The sequence below is a fragment of the Podarcis raffonei genome, chromosome 3, assembly GCF_027172205.1.
Source record: "Podarcis raffonei isolate rPodRaf1 chromosome 3, rPodRaf1.pri, whole genome shotgun sequence".
Classification (NCBI taxonomy): Eukaryota; Metazoa; Chordata; class Lepidosauria; order Squamata; family Lacertidae; genus Podarcis; species Podarcis raffonei.
In genome coordinates, this window is record NC_070604.1 from 4,739,223 (window position 1) to 4,766,392 (window position 27,170).

General features: G+C 44.0%; 1 protein-coding gene across 6 annotated transcripts in view; it reads right to left on the minus strand.

Moving 5' to 3' along the window:
• The window catches only part of PKHD1 (PKHD1 ciliary IPT domain containing fibrocystin/polyductin), a 251,132-nt gene that overhangs the window by 96,084 nt on the left and 127,878 nt on the right, over window positions 1-27,170 (minus strand). For all 6 annotated transcript variants that reach the window (XR_008329334.1, XM_053380395.1, XM_053380397.1 and 3 more), the window contains 7 exons: window positions 23,867-23,979; window positions 15,268-15,373; window positions 13,637-13,771; window positions 10,440-10,575; window positions 8,995-9,241; window positions 3,521-3,695; window positions 1,374-1,569 (listed from right to left, as the gene is read on the minus strand). Coding sequence is in view for 5 of the 6 variants with exons in the window: in XM_053380395.1 (XP_053236370.1) it covers window positions 1,374-1,569; window positions 3,521-3,695; window positions 8,995-9,241; window positions 10,440-10,575; window positions 13,637-13,771; window positions 15,268-15,373; window positions 23,867-23,979 (1,108 nt within the window). In the remaining variant the exon portion in view is untranslated. The remainder of the gene's footprint in view (window positions 1-1,373; window positions 1,570-3,520; window positions 3,696-8,994; window positions 9,242-10,439; window positions 10,576-13,636; window positions 13,772-15,267; window positions 15,374-23,866; window positions 23,980-27,170) is intronic.

Sequence of the window (27,170 nt, forward strand, 5' to 3'; positions counted from 1 at the left end):
GAGAGGGGCACACAAACCAGCCGCCCCCCACCGAGATCCCCATCATATGGCTGGGGAGGGTGAAGAGCACCCTCTGCACCTCGCCCTCCCCCACTTTGTGCACCAAGAAATCTTCTACCTACAAAAGTGAAGAATGGGCAAAAACTTAGGGCATGGAAGCAGCCCTCAGGGGCAAAGCTTCCACCTTATGGGCCTTCTTTAAATTTGCACACTTATTTCTTAGTATGTTACACAATGCCCAGTTGCTTGGTAAGATCGGTTATCAGGGCTTCCTTAATCAGTTGGGGGAAATCTAGAAATTGCGCAGGCTGCAAGGAGATGCTGGGCAAACCCACTTCCAACAGCAAGGGGCAACAGGAGCCCCAAATGATTGGTCTGAACAATGGGGTTTATTTTTGTGTCTTCTGAAAAAAAAGCACCTCCGGGCCTTTAGTTGTTCTGGTTGAGACATTTGTGACTCTTTAAGGACTGGGAAGGGAATATCAATCAAGTCCTCAGCCCAAAATGACACAGTCCCACAAAGGTAGATGCAGGAATCCAAGATAACCATTGCTGCCCGCCCTCACCCAGAATTTGTCTCACAGGTTTTCTAAATGCAGAGTCCATTTGTGTGCTACTTCTGCCCCAACAGTCCCCAATACAGGTACCAAGTTGTGGGCGGAGTGTTCAGATGCACGTTTTCCAAATCAAGTTGAGTGACATGCTCTGCGCTGTATGCCACAGGAGAGCGGGTGGCAGCCTGGCAGTCTGCTAAGACCTTCAGGTGGCTATCCATCAATCTCACCATCCCAATAAGTTTAGTCTTATTGGCAGTGGTGGTGGGAGATCAGAGTCAGGAAACAAGGTTTTTAATTTAACTGAGGAGGAAAATGGAGAGCTGTCGATCTAGAGAAAATGACTGAATAATGGCAGGTGAGAGATCAGAAAAATCTTGATACGAAAGAGCCTAGAGCAAAGAGCTGCACTTCCTAGGTAAAGAAAGAAAAGGAAACTGGAGAAAGAGACTCAGGGAACTGCCTAGTATTCATGTTCATGTCTCATGTCCTTCCATCTCCTGTGGGGGGTTGTTAATCCAGTGTTTTCAGGAGTCCTCCTATACGACTCTGGGTAACTCCTCCCACCTAACTTACTTCACACAGGAAATCATCATCATCATATCATTTTATGTGGCAGGAGAGAAGTGACATGATTTTTTTTTTGGGGGGGGGGCTGATGTCCCAAATGGAGAGTGTCATGGATGAGGAGTTACGTGTGATATCCCTCACTACTACCTGAGCTTGGGTACAGCTGTTCCTCCTCAATGAGCATGATGGTTGAAAACTCCCAGTTTCAGAGGAATCCTTAAGGTGTGGGGGATATGCATTTGTTCTTACCTAAATAAGTTAACTTCCTTCTTTCCCTGTTGAAAAACCAGTCACAGCCTTTATTGTGCTTATGTGAAGGTAACAACAGGAGTGGCGATCCTTTCCGTGTACCACAGGTCACTGTAACATTGATGTGGGATGATCGGACTTCATGTTCCAGCAATAAATAATTCCCAACTGTGAAATTATCGAACGTAGCAATATACTAGAGAGTAAAACATAAGAAAAATGCATACTTTTACAACATATTTGTGTCCAGATTTTGTCTGGAGCTTAACAGAAAGGATCTAAGACATGAGGAACGTTCTCTAGACCCATAGTGCCACTATTAAATGATTTCATATAGGCTTCCCTAACCCAGTGGTCTGTACATACACCTCTGAACTAGCTATGGCAGGGGTTGGCAAGGTTTACCTCGCCTGGGCTGGTTCACTCCAGTGGAGATCCCTCTGTGGGCCAGTTAAACGACCCCCGTGTTCTGCTTGTGGCCCATGGGCCTTAGGTTCCCTTCCCCTGAGCTATGGGGGGCCTCTCATTGTTAAAATGAAAATACACATAGTCTTTTTATGTCTCTCTACCAACAAACTTGCCCTCTTCATAAGACAGATAAATACCAGGAATGGGCACAGAAAATCTCAAGATACACATTGATCTACCCACACGTCATTGTAATCCCTGAGAAACGTAGAAAATAATAGGATATATTTATCCGAAAGTCTTCAAACTTACACGACCCTTTAAAAATTAGCTGACGAAGGTGAATACATCGAAAAAGGGCCCTGTCCTGGCTTCTGATCCATAATTGACTCCTGACTTCTGCTCAATGATTGAAACTAAGACCTCCACATCGAATCTGACTATGGACTAACATAAACTTATCTCTACTCATAAACTCTTATCCCTAATTCTGTAACAAATTATTGTGTTATACATATCTTTATGAATTTGAGTTTGAAATCTCTGTTAGAGTTTGTAATATCTATCTGAGTTGTAATCCTTGTCAGAATACATACTTTTGAATGGATTAGTCCTTGTTACTATTGACTATTGATTTGTGAGCAGGGACCACTCCCACTATTGAAACTTACCTTGGCCTGAGTTCTTGGTGTGCTTTTTCCTTGGTACCTTCACATTCCAGACATCAAAACAAGTGTCTGCTAAAAGTGAAAGCAATGCCTCCAATCTTAGCTTAACAACCTAACATGGGGGCAGGATGATGGAGAAAACAGCAGAATGGAGAGAACGTGCAGAGGGAAAGCTCCGTGGTGACTGACAGGTCTATGTTACCATCAAAGCGAATGATTTCATCAATGCTCTCCAATCCAGCAGTGGACAGTAAGGTGGGACTGTGCCACTCCCTTGACCTCTGTCTGGCTATGAGACTGCAGCAAACCAGAACGGAAGGAGAGAGGGGCACAGAGGTCACATGACCAACTTAGCCCCACCATGCTGTTTGCAGCTACTCCAATCCTAGTACAGTGGTACCTCTAGATATGCACTCCTCTGGTTGTGTATATTTCAGGATGCAAATGCGGCAGGGTTTTTCCGGGTTTCGCCACACACACAAGCACTCTACACACCGCACGCATGCACAGAAGCGCTAAACCGCGCTGCACGCATGCGCAGAACTGGCATCTCTGGTTGCGAATTCCTTGGGATGCGGCCGGAGCTCCAGAACGGATCCCGTTCACAACTGGAGGTACCACTGTACTTTACGGAAGGGAGCTTAAGGATGCTTTTGCTTAAGGACGGACTACCTGTTTTTAACCAGATGTTGGATGGCCATCTGTCAGGAATTCTTTAGTTGTGAATCCTGCATTTCAGGGGGTTACACTCAATGGCCATTGCAGTCCTTTCCAAATCTACAATTCTATTAGTCTAAGACACCAAAATGGAGAGGTGGAGATAGACTTGTCAATAGTGAAGGAGCTCCAACTACCAATAAGAGGGAATGATTTTTACCTGGAAAGTAAATACCTTTTTGTTTAGCTCAGGCCAAAAGAAACTTTAATGGTGCTTAGAAAAGACCCTGAATCTATTTGTCTGTAATTTGGCAGGATTCCTACCTACAATTTTAGTGCAAACCAAATCTTGTGAGCAGTGTGCATGCCTAACAAATATACCAATATGATTTATGAAGGGGAGGGAATTGTTACCTGCAGGTTTTCACTCAGCAGAGGGTTGTCGAATGACAGACTGTAAGTCTCCTGATCCAAAAGAAGAACCATCCAGCCATTTGCATTTGACAGAGTGTCAGAGACATAACTGACCATGGTTGTCTTATTGCGACTATCAGTCACTTTTAAATTATAAGGACAGATCGGGGCCTTTCTGAAAAACAATTAAGAATAGTCACGTTTCATTGTCTAATAGCTACTGTTATTTTAGAGTACTTATTAGTTCACCATTGTCTTTCAAAGGCTTAGGCTAATGACAGCTCAGATGGCATAAAACATAGATACCGTATTTTTCCGTGTATAAGACTAGGTTTTTTCCCTAAAAAATAATGTCAAAAATTAGGGGGCGTCTTATACACTGATAGTGCCGAGGGTGGACTGGCGATTGGTTGTTGCCCCAAAATAGGGGGCGTCTTATACATGGGGGGCGTCTTATGGACGGAAAAATAAAGTAATAGTAATTATTATTATTATTATTATTATTATTATTATTATTATTATTTATACCCCACCCATCTGGCTGGGTTTCCCCAGCCACTCTGGGCAGCTTCCAACAAAACACTAAAATACATTAACCTATTAAACATTAAAAGCTTCCCTAAACAAGGCTGCCTTCAGATGTCTTCTAAAAGTTTGGTAGTTATTTTTCTCTTTGACATCTGGTGCGAGGGCGTTCCACAGGGTGGGTGCCACTACCGAGAAGGCCCTCTGCCTGGTTCCCTGTAACTTGGCTTCTCGTAGTGAGGGAACCGCCAGAAGGCCCTCGGCACTGGACCTCAGTGTCCGGGCAGAACGATGGAGGTGGAGACGCTCCTTCAGGTATACTGGGCCGAGGCCTTGAGGGCTTTCAAGGTCAGCACCAACACTTTGAATTGTGCTCAGAAACGTACTGGGAGCCAGTGTAGGTCTTCCCATTTCCCAGAATTTGTCTTCTGTGCAATTTTTGCATCAAATATTTCAGAGAGCACACTTCCGATGTACTGAACTGGTTCTCTAGCCTACCTCCCTTTTAGACAAGTCTCTCTTCTGTGAACTACTAGTTCCTTGCTGTTGCAAGGAGCTTCTCACATGGCTCATGCTGTAGACCAGTGGTTCTCAACCTGTGGGTCCCCAGATGTTGTTGGACTACAATTCCCATCATCCTTGAGCTCTGGCCTTGCTAGCTAGGGGTGATGGGAGTTGTAGTTCAACAACATCTGGGGACCCACAGGTTGAGAAAGGCTGCTCTAAAGACTTCCGGGTTGGCGCCATTGTTTAATGGCGGATTCCCTCCGAGCTCCGGAGGGAATTGGCTCCGTAGCGTCTGGGTCTGGCCGCTGCGGCGAAGCGGAGACCCTTAAAATCACAGGCGCGGATGCCTGTGAACACAGAGACTCGGCGGGCACCATTCGCGCCCCCCCAATCCGCGACGGAGCCTTTTTAAAGGCTTCGGAACAGAGGCAGGGTGAGGCGTGGTGCTGAGAGTACTCCCTCGCCTACGGAGTGAAGCCGCAAGCCATTGACAGAGAGCGCCAACTTCTTCCAAGACTGATTGGATTCTAAAATATAAACCCGTGAGTAAGACGGAGATTGGAACTTTAAAAATTTGTAATTTTGGATTTGGAACGAGCGGGAAGGGGCTAAAAAGGAAGTTCACCCCCCCCTCTTTGTAAACAATCTAAAGCAAAGGACTGGGCAGCTAAGGTCGAGAGAATTTGCTTTTTGTTTTTTTAATGAAAGATCCTGACTTCACGGTTTTGATACTATTAAGAAGATTTACTGGAGGATAAAAAGAATTTTGGGAGCTGAAATTTCACCCCCCCCCCGAGACCCGGGAACGTCCTATGAGAAAGCCTGTTGCATTGAAGATTTTGACAGCTGTCAAGTGAGCTGCTAGTCAGCTAGCTGTCAGCTGGAAAAAGAGAACATTGTTTCTGCTGTTTTTGCTGGTTTACTTGGTATAACTTGTTGAAAATAAGGAGGGCTGATACAAAATAACTGGACTTTTGGTTTTGAGCTGAAAGGAACAACAAGGAACTAAAATCCCCCTAGAGGGGTAATAGGGACATTACATCACAAAAATGGCTGGAGTATGTAAAATCCAAGCAGAATTGGACAGAGCACTCGTTCTCTTGGGAAACTTGCAAGATGAGTACAATGCTTTGTCTACAAAGGTATCACTACTACACTGGACAGTAAACAACAGTTTTGAGCCTGATAAGGACTTGAAACAGGAAGCCCATTCAACTGAACAAATAAATGAAACTGAAAGTGTAGATACGATGGAGCAATATGTTGTTTTTGAAGAAAATGAAGGAGGAGCAGGAGATTTGCAGGAGTCAAAGGAGAGTTACAATATGAGGCCTGACATGATGATAAAAAAGGATAATAAAAAGTGGATGTGGAAAGCCTGGTCTGAATGGGAGTTTGGAAAATGGAGAGATCCCTTTTGGAGGAGATCTGAAGACCTGAGGATTACAAATTTGTTGGTGAAAGCTGGAGCTTTGGGGACATCTGGATTTGAAAGAAATTTGAAACAAGAGTTGGAGCACCCCATAGGCTTTGCCTTTAAGTATGGAGGACTGGCTGGAAGCGACATGGATTCTGTTGGGCCGGAGCCCCTCCGAGACTTGGGGTTTAACATCAAGGACTATCAAAGAGACCGGCAGAAAGGAACTGAGAGAGATATAAGGGCCTCGGATGTGAGATCTCCAGGCTAAAAAAAAAATAATAATATAAAGACTGATGGATATTGATTGGGGACTGGAACCGGGAAAAGGGTGGGTGGAGGTTGGGAATCCAAAGGGTACATAAGGATAATTTGCTTTTTATATTTTTTGTTAGTGGTAAGGAAATTGGGTAAATCGTGGAAGGGAAATTTTGGTCGACTTTAGGAAAAAGGTTTAGGAATAATCAATGAGGTATAAGTATTGATGTGTAATTTTAATAAGGTAAAATTGGTTTCTTTTCTTTTTAAACTAATTGAAAATAAGGCTGTTAAAAATAAATTGAAGAAATGGAAAAAAGAAGTAAAGTAAAGTAATAGTATGTTGGAACAAATGTTTAAGCTAAGGTAAAGAAATAAGTTAAGGACTTGCTGAACTGACAATTCAAATTGGAATACAAGAAGGGGAGGTGTGAGGAAGTCTGAGAAATAAGGTTAAGAATAATAAGTATTAGAAACTTTATGTGTTTTTTCTATTTTATTTTTTTTGTTTAGTTTTGAATGTTATGTATTTTTGTGTTTTTTGTTTTGCTTATTTTTTGTTTTTGTTTGTAGTGTGTTATTGGAAAATGCTAATAAATATTTAATAAAAAAAAAAAGAGAAAGGCTGCTCTAGACAGTGTTTCTGATAAACAAGGAGCCAAAATCGAGGCTCAGTGTCAATAGATTTCTGTGGTTTCACTGCCCAAAACTATGAGTATTTGACAGTATTATTTGCAGTATAATTCTTGTCCATCTCTGAGTATCCTCAGCAAAATAGAAAAGAAAGAAATGTAGTCAGTTCAGCCTCCCTTGTTTGGTGCCTCCAAATAAATCTCTTGGTTTAATCCTTGAAAAGGCAACAATACGCTCCCTCCCTTTAAAACATGCAGGTTAACCGTGAACTGGAAATGGATATCAGAGTCTCTTTCCAAACAATGATTCTGTTTTTATACACTGTCAAGCTAGCACCAAAATAGAACTACCGGTACTATATTGCCCACATAATTGAGCATTCCTGCAACCATAATTAGCACCATTTTAATTTGCCCTAAATAGCCAGTGATTTTCACTGTGCCCTAAATAGCCACCAATCTACCTCTCTTTAATGTTAATGGAGCAGAGTAGGGCACAAGTATTTGTAATTCAGAGGAGCTGAGGGAGTCTGCATGGATCATTAAGAGGAGAGAGCTTTCATTACCAAGGGAGGAGGGAATCTCTCTAGGAACTGATCTTGTCTTTATGCAAAGGAAACCAGGAAAAGGCAACAGCCATAAGATGAAGTTAACCCCTGCCTCAAACTGTCAGGAACCTTTCAAAAATTGTTAAGAACAAAACCAACTTATGACTTATTGACAACACCAAATGTTTACATCCATGTAAGTTTCAGTTAAGAAGCAGCATGCTGCAAAAATCTGGCATGACTAATAGATGGACCTTGACAGCCTTGGTTACAATTTGCCATCATGGTTGTATAAACTGTTATGTAATTTAGCTCAAGTGTAGTGTGCAGAACTGTTGAGCATAAACGGCCCACAAAGGATTTGCTAAACCATTCAGCAACTCTGAGTAGAATAAATATTAAGTCTCCTGTTTATGTTTACCATTAGCTTACTTATCCTAAGGGTGTCTCTCTCTGAGTCTCCTTTTTGTATTAAGGAAAAACACACCACTTGGCTCTAAATGCTTTTGGTTTGGTACCTTTGTGAAATAATCTACTGTAATCGTACATCTCTAGAAAATGAAGCAAAAATTAAAAGGCTGTCTTAAAATAGTGCTGATAATATGAACCTCAATACTGAAATCAATTGTTTCACCACGTTAACCTGATGTTTTGGTTGGCTATTGATGTTCCGTTCCACCTAAACAGATGTGTGGAGCTGTTGTATGTCACATGTCTGTTTACATTCCAGCACAGCTTGCTGGGAACTTCCATTTGTGTAAAGCTTTTGCGTTATGCTGTTTCTTGCTTGGACATGAAGGAGAGCAGACATGTTTTCTTTGTCCTGGTCTATGCTGAATAAACTGCTTGTAAATATGCTTTTCATATGCCTCTGTCTGCCCTTCCGTCGTGAAGAGTTTGTTATCTCTGCTGGCTTGCATGCTCAACTTCTGAAAGGCTTCTGAATCTCTGAGTCACAGTTTTGATGCAGAACCAAGGACTGGAGTTTGACCGACAACCGGCTGGTGGGCTGGAGCCAGCTGGGGGCCTGCCAATTGCCCCCATTCCCTTGGGCACATCCCAACAATTTTAGCCCTCCACCCACCTCCACTGAGCACATACACCAGGAGCACTTTACACAGAGAACACCTGTTTTGCACATACAAATCCAAACTGGATCCTGCTGCATGTGACTGCTGCCAGCAGTTTTCAGAGACATTTGCCAAGGCCCATGTCTGTTCTGGGCCCAGCAAGAGTTAGTAGCTCCATCTTCACTCTCACTTTGCGTAAGGCTCAGCTAGGTCTGAGGCAGCGCATGCTGGAGCTTGGCAGCAGAACGTCTGCCCTGCATGCAAAAAGTTCTATCTCCAGCCACACCACTTTTTGCAACCCTTAAACAAGGATGCACTTGTTCGCATATGGGAATCATGTAAATGCATAATTGGGCATTCCAGGGGACGTCAGTCTTGGGAAAGAGATGTTCTTTGTGTATGTGCATACATTCCTCGATGTGGCATGTACTCTCTAGAGCAGTCCACATCTTTCCCCAATCTCCCATCTGAGAGCTCCCATGCTATATGAAGAACTTGAGAAAAGAATGATACTTACAGGCCAATAGACATACGGTGGAAAGTAACATTTCCATGGCAAAGACTGCCACTGGCAACTTGACTGGCATTGACACTCGGCAAGCAGGAATCTGGAAGCGTATCCACAGAAGGGAGAAGAAAGCTCCCCCTTTGCCCTGTGATTGTGCCATCTAGATCTTTAAGAATCGCACAATGAGGAAATGGGAACAATATCCAATTTGGGGCATTTAGAAGTAGCACTTGTTCAGACCTCACAGCAAATCCGCCTGTAAAGTAGGGACAGGGAGAGAGAAATATGGTCTTGTTGCTAATAACTGATGAACAAGCTACAAAATCTGATTCAGTCAGGGAGGGGTCAGAATTATTTTGGGATATTGAAAGAATACGTTCATATATCATTGCTTACTTGTTTATTAAAGGCATGTATTACTTCATACTGAAAATCTATGACATATCCACTGTTGGTAACTAGAGATAAATGTATTTGGAGCATGGCATTCGCAATGAAATTGGCATCGTGTGCCTACTCAAAACTAAGGGTGGGATTTGCCCAGTAAATCCCGTCCATGGATGCCCAGCCTGCACAAGGACTTCTGCTTACGCAATGGGGCTTTCTCCTCTCTCCATCCCCTATGCCCCCCAAATTGGCTTGGGAGGGGGTTGGGAGAGCCCTCCCCCCAAAACAGCCCATGGGGGGGGGAAGAGAAGGGTTGTTCTGTCTGAAATGCTTGCATTGATGAGACATTTGTTATCGTGCCACGTTGAAGTTCTCCCTAAAGCCACAGTTTCATTGAAATATAGCATGCTGAAATGATACATTTATGGATAGTTGGTGTTCAAATTATTTATAGTCAGCTTTTAATGCTGTTTATGAATGTATGTTATTTTTATGGACATAACAAGATTTATAAAACATACAGTATTTCAGAAAACCGGATTATGGGCATGATCTCAGGACACTGCTTATGCCCCATTCATCAAATGTTGAGGTCTTATGATTATTTGAGGTGGGGTACAGAAGATAGTACCTCTTTAGGGTAAAATAAACAAACATTAAATAGGACTTTGTGCAGGATGTCAGTCTGTAGATAGTACAGTTTGTAGATAGTACAACTCCATGTCCCTTTTCTCATTATTCTGTTGCCTCATGTTTTCTGCCTATTTTATGAAGTTGCATTTGGATCAAACTGGACACGACCTTGATTGCATGAAGCCCATTCAGTTGAGCTCATCCAGGATCAGAAACACAGATGATTGGGGGGGGGAGAGAGTTGAATCCTCTCCCCTCCAAGGCTGCTATTTGCATTGGCAGGGAAGCCTCCACTGCCACCAGCATGAATTCCCTGCCTGCTGTGGTCACTTATTTGACCCTGCAAGGAAGCCAGTTCACAGGCACAGAACAGTCCACATTTAAATCCACCACCACATTTTTGTTTTTGTTTTTGCACAGAAAGCCTATCTTACCTTGACCTCGGTAACAACCAGAACAGGTGGCGATTGCAGTGCAATTGGGAATGTCAAAATTCATAAAGGTTGTATTTGAAATCAATAGTTCATGCCTTTTGGGAGTTTTCAGTCCTGCCTGCATACAAGTCCCATCCTGCAGCAGTAATATAGAAAGAGACTATATTGTGATAGAGCTCCAGCGGTTTCTTTTATTCTTTTCATAGGAACATAGAATTGTAGAGATGGATGGGACTCAAGGGTCATCTAGTCCAACCCCCTGCAATGCAGGAATCTCAGCTAAAGCATCCATGACCTCTGCTTAAAAACCTCCAAGGAAGGAGAGTCCATCACCTCTCATGGGAATCTGTTCCACAGCTCTTACTGTCAAACAGCTCTTTCTGTCAGAAAGTTCTCTTGATGTTTAGTTGGACTCTCCTTCCTTGTAACTTGAAGCTATTGGTTGAAGTCCTACTCTCCAGAGCAGGAGAAAATGAGCTCGCTCCATCTTCCATGTGACAGCCCTTGAGAGATTTGAAGATGGCTAACATATCTCCTCTCACTCTCCTCTTTTTCCAGGCTAAACATACCCAGCTCCTTCAACCACTCCTCATAAAGCTTGGTTTCCAGACCCTTGATCATCTTGGTCGCCCTCCTCTGCACACCTTCTGCCTTCTTAAATGGTGGTGCCCAGAACTAGACACAGTGATTTGCATGTCCAGAAAGGCTCCCAGATTTTCAGCTTTCTCTCCCAGGTCCTATCCCAATTATCCTATGTTTGATCCTGTGTTCTCTGCCTTCTGTCTTCTTCTCTCACGCCTCAGTTCTCTCACCTCTATGCAAATCTTCACTGAAATCATTGATTTATCCCATTGCTCATACTATGTCACACCCATTCTCAGCTTCCACCACTGGCTTCCCACTTGGTTCAGTATCCATCACAAATTCTGTGTCCTTCACTATGAAGCTCTTCATGCTCTTCCTGCCTCTAGGCCCTTGTGAAAATGTACCGTATTTTTCGCTCTATAACACGCACCCGACCATAACACGCACGTAGTTTTTAGAGAAGGAAAATCCGTAGGCATGCCACCCGTAGGCATTCCCTCCATAACACGCACAGACATTTCCCCTTACTTTCTAGGAGGAAAAAAGTGAGTGTTATGGTGCAAAAAATACGGTAAGTTGTGCAAGAATTGAAAGTTGTGTCTTTCACAAGTCATACCTGTAGACAGGGGGAGCTATGCACTTTCTGAGTTGCTAGCAGCTATTAAACCGAACTACACATGCAACGTTAATTTTAAGTTCCAACTGTAGGCAACGTTGCTCTCTGGCCTTGATGGAAGTCATCTCCCCTCCCCCCACAAATTAACTTGCTGTGTAAAGAGCAGAAGTACAAAAAGACAGAAGTAACAGCTGGTTTAAAGGCATATTTTAAAAATAAAAGGGCTGGCTGAGTGGAAGGTTTAGCCTTCTTGTTAAATTAATGTCATAAAGTTTTAATTGATGTTAAAGAGACATCATTATTAAAGGATAGAATTACATAAATTAATATGTAAATTATGACAAGACAACTCCTTATCGTGAGATAATCGAAGATAATCACACCCCCAGGGTGCTGTGAGGAACAAAGCATAGCTGAGTGCTTTAAATCTCTTAACAAGTATGGGGTGGGGGGCACTCCAATGCTCTATATCCAGCGAAAGTAAAACAAAACCAAAAGGCCGTATCTTAGATGTACTGGAAACCACCTATCAAAGATTTCCATGTGTCTTCTTGTTGCTCACCCCACTCTACCATTCTAATCTCTCCTGGCTCCTGAGCTTCTTTGCCTCAGTTTTCCTCACTTTCACAAGGAATATTGTTTCTCCACCATCTCACACTCCTAAGGCTCCCTGGGTTTACACACACACCTGCACACACCCTTACACACAGCTTATGGAAATGAAACAAACCCAGGTACTTGAAGGAGCACCTCTCCTGACATTGACCCGTATTAAGAACTTTGGGTTCTACTTCTGGGAATGGTGCGGCTGGCAAAAGCTATTAGTTCTTGGGGACCTTTCAATCAGAGAACAATAACTGGTGCAAGCCACTACAGCATCCCTTTGCTAGTCACCGCTGTCCAGGCAGCTTGCAGACAGAGATGTGTGAAGGAAATGGGCAAAAACATAGGGTCCTCCTTCCTTCTACAGTCTCTCTCCTCTACTCTCTGCAAGCCACCTCTCCTCTCATTTGGTGGGGCACCTTCTCTGGGTTGGGCCCAGGGATAGAGCACATGCTCTGGACAAACACGTATGCAAAACAACAACGACAACAACATCCCTCATATTTTTTATACTGACATAATTCGGTTCCTGAAATACTGGCTATGAATAAAAAGGGATTCTTGCTCGCTAGCCAACTGTATTTGTGCAACATTGGCTAACCTTTACAGCAGCTTCCAAACACATTCTGTTTGAGACACAAATACCCTGCACTCCCTTAACTGTTGTTACTCAGAGTTTAATAGGAATCCGAGTGGCTTTTGGTTTGGTCTACTCGTGGAGAGGGCTTTCAACACAATACAATAAATAGTTAACAACAGATACATAGTTTTCCTCAGCTTCAAAGCAGCGGATAAAGATGAACGGATAAGCCCTCACTATGCCACAGGGAATTATTTTCTGTTTTACAGATTAGAGCATTGAGACAAAGAGATTAAAAATATTGCCAAAGCAATGAAGGAAAAATTAGAACCAAACATAAAACTCAGACAGACTCTGGATGAGAAAGCAAATGTCTTCTCTAGTCGGGTCTTTCCTTATTAGTTCTGCAATAGTCACTGGGATACATTGAACATACAAAGTACACCATGCCTAACTTCATAAACCTATACATGTCTACTCAAAAGTAAATACCACTTACTCCCATGAAAGAATAAGGCTACAATCCTATACACATGTATTAGAGGGTAAAGCGCCATTAAACTTAGCCATAAGTCAACTAGCAACCCTGGAGAGGGCAGCAAAAGAACCTATGTCTCATTACAGCTCATTCACATCACACTAAACTATTTTTTAACTTGACATCTAGATATGACTATAAAGTCTGACAACAGTGCTGAGAAAAGACCTCAATATTCCCCCAAAAGCTGTTTTTTCTAACTTTATTGCCCTTTTAGCTCTTTAAGTTTGTTTCTTTGTTAGACTCTGAAAGTGGAGGACAACTTGAGTTCTTACCTTCTCATGCAAGTGACCAAGTAGTAAACTATTGGCAACAGAGGTGTTTCCAAGACTTTCCACAATGTCAATTCCAAAATATTTGCAAGACGAGATGTGGAAGCTCCAAAGCTGTAGGTTGCTACAGTTAATAATCTGTTAATAATAAATATTTTAAACATTAATATATCATTACAAAGGAAATCAACATATAAAGTAAATTAATAGTTGTCTGTGCTCCATAAGACACTGTTTGAGAAGACAGTGACCTCTCGGGCCTTACCAAAAATTATGAATTTACCAATCACCTAACCATTAATTACAATGGTGTTTTTTCAGTCTTGCTACACTTTATCACATGGCATGAATGAATTATGGTTTCCACAATTTATGCTACAAGGGACACTTAACTATGATTATGTTTTCCAGTTTTTATTTATTTTAATTGTGAAATAGTTAAATCACAAAGTTTTCGTATTTACAAAATGAGACACAAAGATACATCCATTGGGTTAACGTAATTTGTAAATTGTTATTTACATGGTAAAATTAGCATTATACTTAACTTCCATATGGCTCAATTTGTTTAATTTTTAAATTCCTGGGGACCAGCAACATCATCATAAAGTCAATAGCCCTGGTGGAGCGATTAAATGGCACTGCCACCTAGCTATGATGATGATGTTCCATCTCTGAGCCATAATAAATACTGTCCAAGGTATGTGAAATGAGTATGAAGGAATGCCATGCTTCTACAGGTAGCTTCTCCAGGGCTTTGGCTACAATCGTATTGTCCCAAAATAGCAACAGGCGTGATATAGCAATCTTGAGCCCTTACCCAGCTGACACAGTAATTTACCCACCCTGCCTTCCTCCCCTTTTATCTTATTCCTCATCTGCTTGATTAACAATGAGAAACAAACCAGAAGACTGGATTTTCAGTACGTCCACACAGGATCAAGACTGCAATAGCAGAGACATAAAATACATGCCCCCAATAGTTACCATAAAAAGGGGAAGTATATCTGTTTGGTTTTTTTAATCAGCCCTGAGTGCTCACTGGAAGGACAGATCCTGAAGCTGAGGCTCCAATACTTTGGCCACCTCATGAGAAGAGAAGACTCCCTGGAAAAGACCCTGATGTTGGGAAAGATGGAGGGCACAAGGAGAAGGGGACGACAGAGGACGAGATGGTTGGACAGTGTTCTCGAAGCTACCAGCATGAGTTTGACCAAACTGCGGGAGGCAGTGGAAGACAGGAGTGCCTGGCGTGCTCTGGTCCATGGGGTCACGAAGAGTCGGACACGACTAAACGACTAAACAATAACAAATATCTCTTTTTGAACTTTGTTTTTTGTTCTATTTTGACTTAGGTCTCCTCAGTTTATTATCATTTATTATCCATGTAAACAATGAAAATTATTGATAAATTGTTGCACAACAAAGTTACAGTAGTTGGAGCCAATGAATATTATGGTATATGTTGTAACTCTGACTCCCAGTAGCCCCAGCCTGCATGCTCAATGGACAAGGTCTCAAGGATGATGAAGTTCTTGTCCCAAACATGTCAAGGGCACCAGGGAAACTACCCCATTGCTAAAGTGTTTCAGAAGACTTGGTGGTGGGGAAGCAAAAAATTATGGTTATCCTACCTTAACTCCACCTTCACATTGCCAGGCTGTGAAGGTTTCGAATGTAACAGGCAATGTGGTGTTTGCTCTTTGAGGATGATATTCTGGGTATATTAGGAGTCCAAAGCTGTTTAAATTGAAATGAACGATAATGGCTTTATAACAAAACATTGAGATGGGAAAATGTGCAGATATAGGAAGAATGGGAGAGAACCCAGTTTGCATTTAAAGACAAATCTACATACTGTGACTCACACTTCCCAATACAATAGGTGAACTGAAACATAACCATCCTTCAAAAATTGAAGTTCTCTGAATTGTGCAATGTGGTCCTCATGCTAAGCAATCTGTACAAAAATGTATATGATGGGGCATAGAAATGCATATACAGTACAACCACATCTTGTGTGTAATTAACTTACACAATTTCAACCTTAAGCAATTGAAAGCTCACCAGTTAAAATAGTGCAAACTGGCTGCACACAAGGCAGAAAGCTTAAATGTTCTTTTTGCACCCGTTTTCTCAGCACACAAAGAGCTTGCCTGCCACCGTGCTTAGTGGGCTCTGAGGTGCTCTCACAAGATCTCACAAGAACTTGGACAGCCTTGTGAAATCTCACAACAGCAGCCCAGAACCCACGCACCGAGCGGGAGGGACTTGCTCCAAAAAAGGGAGCGTAACAGCCCTCTGTCTTGCTTGTTGGGTAAGATCCACTCATCGCGCCCGCTCCAGAAGGTATTCGTACAGAGGCAGTTGGAGTACACGCTTTTTCAGGTGTATGCACCCACCATCCCCAAAATGTAACTTCTGAACAAGATATGATTGCACAGTATTAGTGAAAATAACTTTTTAATGAAAAATTGCATATAAACATGTGCATTTGAAGAAAGCGTGTTCTCCTTCAGGGAGAGCACGTGTTGCGGTGGGGTCTACTGAGCCACCCCCTTTGTTGCTGGGTAAGTTCTCCAAGATGGCCAGGGGGCATTGATTGGATTGCCGAGTTGCTGGGGGAAAAGTTATGTTGCAATTTTGGTGGGAGGGGTAAAAGGTTTAAATACTCTGCACGCAGCCTTCTACTTTCTCTTTTGCTGCGTGCAACGGATCACCTGGAGCACTTGGACCGTCTGGAGGACAGTGGAGCGATCTTCTCATTGTCTGGTTACATTTCTTTATTTTCCCCTTCTTTTTAGTCTTCTCTAGTCCCTTAATTAATTTAATTCCCCCCCTTTTTTCTGTTTGATTTCCCACCCCACCCCTTACCCTGCCCTTTGGGAAGATTCTCCCTGTAACTGTGAGCGCTGCCTGTGCATAATCCTCCTTGGCTTGCCTTTCCCAATAGGGAGAGAGCCCCCATTAGGGGCTTTCTTTTGCAAAGAGGTTTTCCCCATATTCGCCTGTTTGATTGTGGGGCTAGTCAGGGCTGTTCCCAGCTTACCTGGAATCACTTTCATTTATAGTATCCCCATAGGTTGGCTTTATTTTGGGTGCGTGCAGTGCTGTTGGCCAAGTTTTAATCTAGCCTTGGGCGGGAGCACTATATTGAGTTCCTTTAATATTGCAATGAGACTATAAAAGGCAGAGAGCAGAAGCAGGGAGGCCTTCACGGCCTGCTCGGCCTGCACATATCATTCAAGCCTAGCCTGCTACAGTTAGCAGTACAGTAATTGTTAAGTCACTGTGACATGTGACTCTCTTTCTCTATAAGAATTTATCTGTTTGTTTGCAGGCTCACTTGTTGCTAATGTATATCTTAGGCAGACAGAGTGGAGCCAGAGGCTCTCTGTGCCTCCAATGAGCACTCTTTGTATGCTCTTTAACTATGCTGTTTCTGAACAAGTTTATTTTCTTCAAGTTTGTTTTGCCCTGATAGTGGCGACTGCCGTTTTAGAGACGAGCCATTGTGGCTTAGTGGCTAGAGTGCAGGACTAGGACCTGGGAGACAGGGTTCATATCCCCCACTTAGCCATTGTTATAACAAAGCAAAACAAGCTGCTCCTTTTGGACTATTTTGTTGCTGGGTAGTTTGGCCCATTTGTGATATTGCTCCCAAAAAGAACTTTGGGTTTCTTGAAGAGGTGCTTCCCTCTAAAGGGCAAGCAGGGGTACCTGGACAGGCGGCGGGCTGCCTCAAGTTTGTTATCTCATTGGAAACATTTATGTCTGGCCTAGCAGGTGATCCTAGGGCTTGGCCCGCTTGGCCCTATAATTTGATGGCCTCTGGCAGCGTTTCTGGCCTGAATAGCGTCCCCATATGGTGCACAAAGCATTGGTTTCACCTGTTCCTCACATTGTTTAGGTTTTTTCTTTTTGGAGTCTATGACAGGGCCTTTGCAGATGCCTCCAGAGCTTGCCTCTCCTGCAGAGGATGACTTGCTGATGCCCCAGGTGCCTTCTTCCAGAAGGAAGCGTCTTCAGAGGCAGAAAAAAGCGGAGCAGGGATGATGCTTACACCTCCTTGCAGGTAAATCATCCCTGGGCTCTGATGATGATTCAGACATCACCTTGGACCTCTCCAGGGGTCAGGGTGAGGCTGTTCCGGGTCTTTAGGGATCATCCTGGATAGCTCAGCTGGTCAGCGTATGGTGCCGGTAATGCCTAGGTTGCAGGATTGGTCCCTGTTTGGGACAGCTGCATGCTCCCTCATCACTCTACCTGGACACTGAGGTCCAGCGCCAAGGGCCTTTCTGGTGGTTCCCTCACTGTGAGAAGCCAAGTTACAGGGAACCAGGTGGAGAGCCTTCTCGGAAGTGGCACCCGCCATGTGGTACACCCTCCCACCAGATGTCTACTACCAGACTTTTAGAAGACATCTAAGGCAGCCCTGTTTAGGGAAGCTTTTAATGTTTGATGCATTACTGTATTTTAATATATATATATTTTGGACGCTGCCCAGAGTGGCTGGGGAAGCCCAGCCAAATGGGCGGGGTACAAATAGATTATTATTATTATTATTATTATTATTATTATTATTATTATTATTATTATTATTATATTGTGGGAGAGTGGACTAGATGATCCTTGGAGTCCCTTCCAACCCCACTATTCTATAAGTGGTAATTCACTATGATGGGAATGTTAGACGCAGGGCTGCCATCATCCCCTCAGCTCACTAGGATCCCAGGGACGGGGACATGTGGACCACTTGCGCAGCTCCACATTTCAAATGGAAATTCCCTGAGCAATAGAACCTGAAGCTGGTATGCAGGAAGCTGGCCCGGTGGCAGCTTTGTTGGGACTTCTTTAGGGTTTCTGGCCAGCGTTGGCCCTGTAAATTTACACATCATGGTGGCAACACGAGGCAGGGCATCTTGCCCAAGCGGGAGCCGGCAAGCAATAACTCAATACCTCTTGCCCATATTTCCATAAAAATATCTCCCTTGAAAGCCTGGCTAAAAGGTTATCTAGATGGGTCAGTGGCTTTGTGCTTGTGGGAAGGATTTTTCCCAATGTTTGGGATTCCTCTGGCTTTTCAGCCAGTGGCTCGGAATACAGCAACTCAAAAGCCAGTTAGAGAGCTACCTGTGGTAGCCTGAAAGAAGGTTAGGAAGCAGCTTGCATTGGGACGTATGGTGGGATCCCCTTGATTCTCCTTCTATTCCCGATTTTCATTTATCCCCATTGGGGATCGTCCCTAAGAAAGCCCCATATAATTCCATCTGATCCATATTTATCGCATCCCAAAGGCACCTCAGTGAATGATGCTATCCCTCCGGAATTGTTCCGTGAAATATGCATCTTTGGATCAGGCAGTTGAGCTTACCAACAAATTGGAGGAGGTGCCTTGTTGGCATTATGCGATATTGAATCAGCTGTTAGGCTGCTGCCGGTTCACCCTCAAGATTTTAAGTAGTTAGGCTTTAATTGGATGGTCCTTATATTGATAAGGCGATGCCGGTGGGTTGCTCAATAGGCTGTGCAGCACTTGAGTCCTTTAGCGCCTTTCTGGATTGAACATTGCGAGTCAAGACTCGTTTAACTGGGGGTATCGTTATGTGGATTATTTTACTGGCTGGTTCATGTGACACCAGCCACTGCTTAGGCTAACTGGACGCCCCTTTATTCCCTGAGGAGCTGGGTGTTCTGTTGGCAGTGGAGGACAGTGGCTCCTACTGCCCCTTTTAACGTATTTGGGGGCTAGCTGGATACCATTGCTCAAACATCTGCTTGCCTGTGTAAAAGCTGTTTGCCTTGAAGGACGTTATTCTTGTAATACTTCCTCTGAAGCAAGTGTTGCTTTGTCAGATCCTATCGTTCCTAGGTCAGTTAAATTTTGCATGCAGGGTGGTTGCTCCAGGCTGCCCCTTCCATTCCTGCTTGGCCAGGTGGTCTCATGGCCCGGGGTCCCTTCATCATCATGTACAGTGGCCTTGAGCCTGGCAGGGCAAGGCAATCACATGTGACCTAACTTTTCTCGAGTTTTCCCCATTGTAGTGTCAGCGCACATCTGGACTGAGGAGTTTAGGGACCGTCGGGTCTGTCTTGGTCTGATAACCAAGCAGTGTGAGAGTCCTGGCAAAACGGTCCTCGTGCTCTGGCAGAGTCTTCGCACTGCTTAAGGTTTAATATTGCGTTTCTGCTCTCTTTATTTCGGGATCGTCTAATGTTTTCGCTGTCGCTCTATCCCGTTTTTTCAGTTGGAGAGCTTCAGATCCTGGGCTCTGGACGCCCAGCTATAGCCGGATTTTTCCGGAGCTCCTGTGGCACTTGGCAACAATTAATAATTATGAGGAGTAGTAGCTTACGTTTCCCCATCCGCTTTCAGGTCTTATGAGAAGGCCTGGACTGATTTCTTAAAATTTAGTTGGCAGTCCTCGGCCATTCAGAGGAACCTGCCCCCATCTTCTGAGCAGGACCTGCAGTAATTCGCCCACCTGCTGCAGATCGGATACACTGTTAAAACTATCAGAATTCAGTCCGCTGCAATGTCTGCTAGAGTAAAGCTTTAATTTTTCAGAGACCCTTCTAAAAGTGTGTCGTGCGCAGGGTCTCGGAAGGTTGGAATAGGCTCCAACCTTCACAGGACAGCAGGCAGGAAGCCGGTCAATCTTTGACCTATGCAGTATCCGCAACAAGTTAAGACTTGTCGGCTGGTTCAAGATCAAGACGAGACTTCTTTCAGTATTCCATTGTAATTTTGGTGTACTGAGGGTTGGGGAAATTGTGTTGGAGCCAGCACGGGGCTGAGAGTTTGGAGGCTTATTGCCTCAGGACTTTTCCTTATCTGCGTTGGAGCTTGTCATAAGTGTCTGGAGCTCTAAGTCAGACCTAGTGAGCAGGTTTGCCACCATCAGGCTTCCAGTCACAGGTGAGGTGGGCCCTTGCCCTGTTATTGGATACCGGAAATATTTGGCTTTTCGTTCCCTTAGGGGCTGGCTCGATCTTAGTGCACAGAAATGGGTTCCGGTTCGACAGGCATCTAATTGCTCACGTCGTGCGCCAGTTATTGCAGCCTGCGGCTTGCCTACCGCTGAACACGCCTCATTCAGCCCGGTTAAGGATTTGAGAAAATTCTTAGCAGTGAGGCCCTCTGGGGGGGGATCCACTGTTCATTCATGAAAATGGTCGTCCCTTGGCACGGCATCAGTTTTCCAAGGTAATGCGTAAGGTTATTTCTGCTTGTGGGGTCCCGGCTTATGGTTTTGCACCCCATTCCTTTCGCATTGGTGCTGCTACAACAGCAGCCCATTGGGGGTTGTCGGCCCACAGGATTAAGGACTTGGGCCGGTGGAAGTCTGATGCGTTCAAGGGTTACGTGCGGAAGAGATGTTGAATTATTGTATTGATGTGTGCTTGTTCTCCACCCTGTAGGTCTCGCTCCAGTCCGTATCTGGATTGTGGGGCACAGCATCGTTCACTGGGCTGGCATCAGAGCGAGGCAGTCTGGAAGGGGACCGGATCTTGGCTTCCCACAGCACGTACAGGTGTCGTGGATATCCTGACGGGGAATGCGGTGGAGTGAATTCATCCCACTAATTAAGCGGAGGGTGCTTTCACATGGTCCCCCTTTGGCAATTGTGGTGCAGTTGGGGGAGAATGATATAGCAAAGGTTGATTGCTATACTTTGCGCTCCACAATTCAAAGAGACTTGGGGGAGTTGGTGACCTTAATACCTACCGTTAAAATATTTTGGTCACAATTGCTGCAAAGGAGCAATTGGCTGGGCATTTCTCAACCCAAGGCTGCTGAAAGGGCCAGGAAGCGAATTAATTCCGCAGTGAGCAAAAGGGTAACGGAATTGGGTGGGTTGGTGATTTACAACCCAGATATTACCTTCAAGGCTCTGGCCCTTTACCGCAATGATGGGGTACATCTTTCCGAGCTGGGGAATGATGTCTGGTTGGATGCGGTAATTGAAGGGTTGAAGAATGGGTTGGGATTGTGAGTGGTTGGCGGCGAGCATAAAGGGCTCGATTGGCGGTTAGGCATTGGTTATAAATCTGGTGGAGGAGGGGTTAGGATAGGCTGGGCCTGCCCCTCCATGGTTGCTGCGGAAAGGGAATTCCGTTAAAGGAATCCTGGGGCTTGCCATCTTTTCGTCCAATCCCTGGAATGGGACTAGGGCCGGCAAGCCTTCGGGGAGCAGGCGGGTGAGAGTTGAGGGTCTGTGTCTCAGCTCCAATTCTTCCCCGACTTGCTTTCCCCCGCACTGTCTTTCGGTGGTGCCCGGAAGTCAGTTCTGTCCCCAGGCGGGGGGACAGATAGTCTTAACCAATGCCTAAACAACCACTCACAGTTTGTATTTTAATAAAGTTGTGGCCAAAATCATGCCAAAAATCTTAAACAAAAAATTACGTGTCCGTTGTGAGTTATTTTGGGGGGTGGATTGGGGACCTCAACACGCAAAGGAACCAATCCAGGCTCTTGGCAGCTGGAATACCAATTTTTGCAAGTTTAAAAGACAAATATATTTTCCAGGAACACAATCTAATTGACTGTGGATTCTGAATTTGTCTCATGATCTGATCAGTCATGATCTGCCTGAAATGAATCAAATGAATTCACTTTGGAATTCAAGTTTCTTCCTAAATGTACGTGTTCTTTATACTGAGAAGAAAATGTGATTCCAGTTCACAGCATATATTCACAGGCAAATATTACTGAATTAGCTGTTACTATAAAACACACACTATAACAAAAACTGAAAGTCAGAGCCGGGTATTTTTATACTGAGGTACTTTGAGGATGGAAACATCAGTAGAGGTACCTGACTCCACAGGAATTAAATTATAGTAATTACTAAGCACATACAAAGGAAAATAGAAAAAGCAGTGGGTAATCAGGAAACTGAATAGTAAACCAGGGATAAACAAAAACACCCTGTTCAAAAATCTGTGTGATCATTCCTTTTTTTGCAGATTATTAAAAAAATGTACTTAACTGTCAGAATGGATCAAATACTTCTAATACAATTACTAACAGTCAATTTATAAGCCACACAAAAAGCCTGAACCACTATATATGGCTGTGTACTTATTTGTTTATGTGTGTGAATGTGTGTATATATAAATTGGGGGTCATTTTGAACTAGAATATGCAGGGTTCTACATTTCAAACATGAATTTTCGCAAAAAGCACACTTAAGACTGACTTTAAAAGGTAAAGGTAAAGGACCCCTGAAAGTTAAGTCAAGTCGCAGACGACTCTGGGTTTGTGGCGCTCATCTCGCTTTACAGGCTGAGGGAGCTGGCATTTATCCGCAGACAGTTCTGGGTCATGTGGCCAGCATGATTAAGCTGCTTCTGGCAAAGCCAGAGCAGTGCACGGAAATGCCGTTTACCTTCCTGCCGGAGCGGTACCTATTTATCTACTTGCACTTTGACGTGCTTTTGAACTGCTAGGTTGGCAGGAGCAGGGACTGAGCAACGGGAGCTCACCCCGTCGTGGGGATTCGAACCGCTGACCTTCTGATTGGCAAGCCCAAGAGGCTCAGTGGTTTAGACCACAGTGCCACCCGCGTCCCTGTAAGACTGACTTGGAATGTATCAAATACTGAAGCCTATATGCAGATTCTACATCTCTGAAATGAAATGCAACAGCTGTTTACTAGATGAAAATACTAGGCAATAGTTTAGAACTGGGAAAGAAGAATATATGTAATTGTAATTGAAATGAGCCCTATTTACAGTCTATGAGAAATGGACCATAGCATATCAATATGTTTTCATCCTGCTGGGGAACAGACCCTATTAAACATCAGAGAAAGCATTAAACACCCCCCCTTTATTGGCTATTGCAGTTAGCATTTAAGAAGATGAAGAAGAAGAGTTTGGATTTGATACCCCGCTTTATCCCTCCCCTTCAGGAGTCTCAAAGTGGCTAACAATCTCCTTTCCCTTCCTCCCCCATAACAAACACTCTGTGAGGTGAGTGGGGCTGAGAGACTTCAGAGAAGTGTGACTGGCCCAAGGTCACCCAGCAGCTGCATGTGGAGGAGCGGGGAAGCGAACCCAGTTCACCAGATTACGAGACTACCGCTCTTAACCACTACACCACACTGCCTTTATGCAGGAGAGTGAATGTGTGCTCACACACATGTGTGCACATGCTTGCATATGTGAGAGAATGACAGAGAGCAAGCAGGGAGAAATATTATCCAATCAAACTGAATGCAGAAGTACCTTGTGCAAGAATAGGCTCGATTCTTACTGAAGGACAGAACTGGAGCCTCTGATGGTCCTGAAGGAGAAAGGTGGAAAAAATAGCCATGTCCCGCAGCACACACTGTGTTACCCTGAGGAGGAGAATATGGTTATAGAACATCCATCTCAATGCAGTTAAGATCCCAGAATACTGGAAAAAGTTGTGGCATTTTATCTTCAGACCTATATGAACATCCATGTCAAGTTGGTTTGGAAATCCAAAGATTCAGACACCTCAGGATGAAAACTGAGAGACATAATGTTACTTCAGAAGGAGTCAGATATGGGGCTCCCTCCAGCCAGAAGACTCCACTGCCTCCATCAACTGACAGAGAGCTGGAGGGGCCTCTCTAGGGTGCTTGACAGGGTTTGTCAAGAGTTTCCCAACATGCAGACAGCCTCTGTGTGGCACCGCATGTAGACAGAATAATGGCAGGTCCAACAGTAAAGGAGAGAAAACAAAAACAAACCACTGCCTGTTTGTTCCTTGTTTTCAAATGAATATCAGAGCAAAGCAGGTAAGCATTACTGGCTAAGAAAAACAACATATTCAGCTAAAATATCCTGCATCTTTTCAAGCAGCTCTAACAGTTTTGCTGGTGCAGTCATGGTCTCATTCAGGCTTCCTCAAACTCGGCCCTCCAGATGTTTTGAGACTACAACTCCCATCATCCTTAACCACTGGTCCTGCTAGCTAGGGATCAGGGGAGTTGTAGGCCAAAAACATCTGGAGGGCCGAGTTTGAGGAAGCCTGGCTCTCATCTAAGACAGAGATGCGCAACTTCCAGCCTGCCAAGTCTCCTCATTTAGTGTGTGAGACTGTTTTGTGGAAACAAATTACACCTGACATTACACAGGGAAGGGTGAGCCTTCAAAGGACCAACAGGGAGTTTTACATGGGCTTCCAATTGCTCATTTGCTAGAGAAAATCAGCTGTGGAGTTGAAAGAGCCAGAGGATGCCAGGATAATTCACACCCACCCATTAGCCGGTGTGTGTTGCTCAAGGTGGGGACTTTCCCTTCAGTGCAAACTGCTTTTCTCTTCCATTGCTGCTCTTCGATGACAGCACTGGGGATGGAAAGGAGAAGAGCAGGGAGGTTTAGAAGGCCTTTCCAGCGCTTCTTCGGGGGGGGGGGGCAAAGTGGGGAGGATGACTTCTAAACATGATTCTCTTAGTGATCACGCTGCTGGTTTCTTGCCTTTTCAATTGCTATTGTGCTTTGTTTATTAATGGTAGTTATTGCTGGTTCTATTTATTTTATCTCTTGGTAATTTGTAAAAATTGTGTTTTAAATGTTTCATGTGACTGGGGTTGGGGTGGGGAGTGGCCTAAATATTAAAGGTAAAAGGACCCCTGACCATTAGGTCCAGTCATGGCCAATTCTGGGGTTGCTCGCTCATCTCGCTTTATTGGCCGAGGAAGCTGGCGTCATGTGGCCAGCATGACTAAGCCGCTTCTGGCGAACCAGAGCAGTGCATGGAAACGCTGTTTACCTTCCCGCCGGAGCGGTACCAATTTCTCTACTTGCACTTTGATGTGCTTTCGAACTGCTAGGTTGGCAGGAGCAGGGACCGAGCAACGGGAGCTCACCCCGATGCGGGGATTCGAACCGCCGACCTTCTGATCAGCAAGTCCTAGGCTCAGTGGTTTAACCCACAGCGCCACCCGCATCCCTGCCTAAATATTACACCTAAGTAAATAAGTGGGCCAACTTTTTAAACTGTATTGTGACCATTATGATACATGTGCCATCATACCAGGGAAGAAAATGATTTATGCAAATGAATGGAAAACTGCAGAACAGCTGATTACATGCACCAATTCTTTAAAATCCCTTATAAATGATCAGGTAGCTGAAAACACTAGACATGCACAATGTTCACAAGACTTACAGGCACTAAAAACAAACAAACAACAAACAAACAAACATTTCTCTCTATAAAGTATATAGGTAATATTATGGCTTTCCCCCTTCCTGCAATTCTAGGATTTCATACTTGTTGAATGCCCAGCAACCAACATTCCTGACACTGAGAAAAGTGGCAAAGACTACATGCTTAGCATGGCCAGATCAAACACAGAAGACTGGGTGTGATCCAACACATGTCTGCCACCGCGAATGGAGCTCCTCCACAGGAACACACAGGGCAGCTTACAGTTCCTGGAACAGGGACCTACCTTCTTTACTTTCTTGCCTCTGTAAAGTGCCCGGCATATTGATGGCATTATTAAAACCAGTATGATAAATAATAATAATAAACCCTACCATTTGGTGGGTTTCTCACTAGTTAAAGGAATTCTTTGCAAATTTATACATTTTGAAGAAAACTCTCACTACAAAATCATTATTAAAAAAAAACCCCTGGACACAGAGAATTAGAGTCAGGAGAATCTAAAAGGGAATTAACCAAAGTTGCAAAGAGTGAATTTTCTGCCCAGACCTTCAACAGTATAAAATCATAGTGGAAATTTGGTCCAGATGTGCAGTGGCCAAAAGGTGGCCACTTGTGTCACTGGAAGTGTTTTTGAGGTGGATATTTGTCCACAGGGACTGGAAGCCAGACCACCAACTCACTTCCCAGAGGTCAATGGAGAGCTTTAAGAAGATAATGACTGTTCATTTCTTGTGACCCAGATCAAAGGAGAGCCAGTGACCTAGAAGAGAGAGGCTCCGTATCCCGTTTCCAGTCTTGTGACCTATACAATTTTCCCACTGTCCTGGTGTCTGACATTTGTCACAAGGGTCACAAAGCAAAGAGACAAGAATAGTGCCGGAAGCACAAGCCTAGGCACCTTTTTGGAAACGCAGCTTTTCAGACCACACTGCCCACAGCACAGTTAATGCAGAGCTTCAGTAGTCAACTCACATTATAGTTCAGTGACTATTTTACCTACGACTCCAGTAGTGCATTCTGCATGATTTGTGAGGGCGAGAGTCCAGCATATTTATGCAGACAGCTGGTAGCTTGACAGCAGCGGTCTCGGCGAAGCAGAGAATTTTCTGCAGAAATAAATTATTTGGGGCACTGTATTCTATAGATCTCTCTGCAGCTATATTCCCAGAGAGAAAGTGGTTTATTTCCATGAGTATTTGATAGCAATTGAATACAGCCATATGACCTTTTAAGCGATTAAGACACCACATGTGGATATTGAACATATTTTGTTAATGCTGAGTTTAAATCCAAGCTCGTCTCTCTACTTGCTTCCTTATCTTCTCCCTAATGGCAGATTTTAAGAAGCTTGAAACAATAAGCCAGCATCAATGCAAACTCTTTATT